At 21.5% G+C, this 4,298-nt stretch overlaps 1 protein-coding gene across 1 annotated transcript; it reads left to right on the plus strand.

Moving 5' to 3' along the window:
* Nucleotides 1–774: 774 nt before the first annotated feature.
* Nucleotides 775–1,950, plus strand: LOAG_13084 (hypothetical protein; the record flags this gene model as incomplete). The annotated part of the gene is made up of 2 exons (XM_003148593.1): nucleotides 775–1,635; nucleotides 1,927–1,950. The coding sequence occupies 2 exons, from the start codon at nucleotides 775–777 to the stop codon at nucleotides 1,948–1,950; spliced, it is 885 nt and encodes a 294-aa protein (XP_003148641.1).
* Between the last annotated feature and the right edge of the window lie 2,348 nt (nucleotides 1,951–4,298).

A 4,298-nucleotide genomic window follows, 5' to 3' on the forward strand; every position in this document is an offset into this window, starting at 1 on the left:
TTGAACTCTAGAGCTGTATCGTGAAAATCTTCAGTAATGATGATTGGTAGATGGATGAATTAGATAGATAGATAGATAGATAGATAGATAGATAGATAGATAGATAGATAGATAGATAGATAGCAATTGGATAGATAGATAGCAATTGGATTATTCCACACCCATTTATTTCACTCTTGAAAAAGTATGAAATAATGCTCCGCCTTTAGAAGACATTCAATTTTCAATCTTATTGATCTGGTAAATATCATCATCAACAAGTTTTATTTGTTAGAAAGATTTTTTTTTCTATTTTTTTTATTTTTTAAGTAAACTAAACAAAATTTATTTGTTTAGCAATATTTAGAATTATTGAAAAAATTTTGCTAATTATTAATTATTGTTTTAATTGTTCGTTTCTTATTGTATGAGAAAATATTTGTGCAGCTAATTTATGGAAATGTTTATCAAAAAAGAAGACAAAGAAGAAGAAAAGAAGAAGGAGAAGGAGAAGAAGGAGAAGAAGGAGAAGAAGACGAAGAAGAATTATTTCATCAGTATCCTTATTGTATGATGAAAAAGAAAAGATTAAATAATAATTATTAAAACAATTTTTTTTTTGTTTTGTTGACGAAACAACGAACAAGAAAAAAAGGAAGAGAAAAAAAAACGAGAAATATATTGATTTGGCATAATTTTGAAGAAATAAACGAAAAAAAGAAAAGGAAGAAATAAAAATTTGCATAATTTATTTGGAAGAGAATTTTTTTTAATAAATATTAACTAATTACTATTATGCCTTCATCATTAAATTTTTCGGTGGAAAATTTAATTAGTAATCGTTATCATCATCATCATCATCATCATCATTATCATCATTATCATCAACATCATCATTATCGTCACAATCATCACCATCAACAGCAACAACAACAACTGCTGCTACAACAACAAGAACAACAGCAGCAACAACAACTGCTACAACAACAACAATGGCAAACAAAAGAAGTATATTCTAGCAAGCCTAGTTCAGGCCAAATATTTCAAGCTGATATTATTTCACATTCGAAAATATTATCACCTGATAAGAATGATAATTCACCGATATTTACTGCTACTTCTGATAAACTACCATTTGTTCCAATTAAAACTTCTACAGTTAATCAAGAAATTTTGGATGTAAAATCAATCGAATGCCAGAAGCAGGAATATTTGATTGAAAATCCAACTGAATGCATACCGGGAACAAGTCGAGAATATCTTGTACCAAATATAATTCCCAATGAAAGTTATAAATCTGATTATCAAAGTGTCACAACAAGCAGTTGTCGTATTAATAATAATTATAATAATAATAATAATAGTAATAATAATAATGATAATAATAATAATAATAATAATAATAATAATAATAATAATAATAATAATAATAATAATAATAATAATAATAATAATAATAATAATAAAAGTAAAAATAATAATAATAGTAATAATAATAACAATAATAACAATAGTAATAATAGTGATAGTAATAATAATATTATCACTACTGATGATAATTCGACTTCATCAACATCATGTTATCCAATTGTATGCTTATCAGCACCGATACCACAAACGCTATCATATTTTGATGTATTACTTCCACATGTTCAGGTCATTTTCTTGCTTTCATCATATTTAATTCCTTTTTTTTCCTCTTTTTCATTTCACATTTATAAATTAAATTAATTTTTTGATAATTTAATTTTAACACAAATACTATAAAAGAAATTATAATAATTAAAGATTTTTTAAAAAAAAGTCTTTATTAATAATTACTGTAAAAGTTTTCGATTATTTAATTTATTGAAAAAAACGATAAAATATAAGTAAATAATTAATATCGATTGGACATATCTATTTTAGAATAGTATTAAAATTAAATTTTATTTGTTATCTTTTTAGGTTGCATATCAATGTTTAAAATAGCTCCATTGATATGTTTTATTAAAATGTTAATAAACAAGTGATAATTGATAGTGATAAAATTTCAATTTTAGCATAAAAAGTTTATTTTTGCATTTTTTGTATTTTTCTCTTCTTTTTGAATAACATTAAAAGATATTGTTAAATAAATGGAATAATACAATATTCAAATTGGATAATCGGTTAATTTTAATTATTCAAATTACAAGAACAAAACTCATGTTTGTTTATTTAATTTATAATATTATCACACCTTCTCTAATGTTTACAAATGTTATCTTTCATTTCCTTTCTTTTTTTTTTCCATCTACCATATACGATAATAATGATAATGATAATCAAATGCTATATTAAATCGTATAATATTAGGAAAAAAAGAAAATGTCACCAAAAAGATGGCAGTTAAAAAGTTTAACACTTTTAAATTTAAAATTTTTTCAAAAGAAATAATACATTCTCTATTCTAACGCATGAAATATTTATGCACTTTTATATATTTTGCATTCATTAATGAAATTTTAAAAAATGTCATTTACAAAATTCATTAATTAATTAAAATTACGAAATTGATGATGTGCTAAATTAAATTAGTTGAATGCATTCGACATACAAATATTTTTGTGGAATTCTAAATATTTATATTTTAATGTTGTTTATTCGTTTTATCATAATTCAAAAAGAAAAAGGAAAAAAAAAACAACAAAACATTTCTATTTCAAATTAAATATTTTATCATAAATTCATGGCAATATTTCAATTTCCAACAAAAATTTTTTGGCTCATTTTTAATATTCAAATTTATTTCAAATTTTGATTTCAAATATTCCAAATTCATTTTATAGATGGCATCAGCAAATCCATTCATTATGGGTTTCAATGATAATGATATCTGTCATAATCAGCAAAAATTATGGTCACAACAATGGATTGAACTTATCCAACAATCTAGTTATCGACAATTTGGTTTGTTTCTTGATTTGGTGCATATATTTATAATGATAATTAAGTAATTTAATATTTTAATATAATATTTTAATTCCCGCATTATTCAAATTTAAGGTGCATTTCATGTTTTATTTTTTAAATAAACAAATTAATTACAAAAAATTCTTTTTTTTTAAAAAAAATATTTCTAAAAATTAATGCATAAAATGTATAAATTAAAAGTGATATAGGTTGCTTCATTATTACTACGGTATGCTAATAGTTTGCCGATTCGCTAATTGAGCATCCAATCTAATTTTTTTTTTTTCTTATAACATTTTTAGAATGTATCCCACCGTATACTGAATTGTAAATTGAATTTAATTCAATAAATTACATTTGAATTTGAAGTGAAATAAAATTTGCCAAATCTATGTTACAGGGTAGAAATCGAATTTTTAATTAATTATTTTAATCATAACATTAGCAAAATATATGGATTATGAAATATATGAACAAAAATATATGCACAAAAGTTGAAATGTCAGCAATAAAAATTAATACAAAATTTAATTTTAATAGATTAATTCGAATTTGATGATTTCAATTTTGGTGAGTTGAATTCAAATTTAACAGCAAGTGTAAAATAATGGTAAAATTAATGAATATTTAATTAATGACCGAAAATTCACAAAGCCATTACAAATGAAATGAAGGAAGTTTTTTTTTTTTAAATTAATTATAATATAAACAGTAGTATTCAACAGTATATAAATTTCCAGATGGAAATTCCAGAAATTTCACTAATTAAACTTTCTCATTTAATTAGGTTAAATTAAATCAATATATTCTCCGTTACTTTTTTGTAATTTTCTTTGCAAAAGCTGTTTTAATTCAAATTAGCTTCAATTCAAATTCGAAGAATTAAATCACTATTTCGAATTAATTTTGTTTTGCAATTTTAAATACAATCAACAATAATTTCATTCATTTTAAAAATTATTCAAATATAATCCCAAAAAAAAAGAAAACAAAAATTTGTTCATTTTCAAAAAAATTTCAAATTTTACTTTTTTTTACATTTTTTCCAAAAAACAAAAATTTTTTATGCCAATAATTTTAACAAAAATAATTAATTTATTGGAATAATTAAGGAGCATTAAATTGATATGATAAAATTAAATGAATCAAAAAATTGTTAGCACAAAATTTGATATATTTTTTAATTGAAAAAGGAAAAGAAAAGTCTTGAAAATTTTCAATTTATTTTAAAATTTAATAATACAGTTTTTTGCCTTTTGAAAAAAAAAAAGGATTGAAACTAAAAAAAAGTTACGTTTTAGATTTTATTTGTTTTTAATAAATGAAATTTTTTTTTTTATGAAAAATAAATTATTGCTATTTTAGATTATAAATGATCGAGAAAT

This window comes from Loa loa, assembly GCF_000183805.2.
Source record: "Loa loa unplaced genomic scaffold supercont3.354, whole genome shotgun sequence".
Taxonomy (NCBI): Eukaryota; Metazoa; Nematoda; class Chromadorea; order Rhabditida; family Onchocercidae; genus Loa; species Loa loa.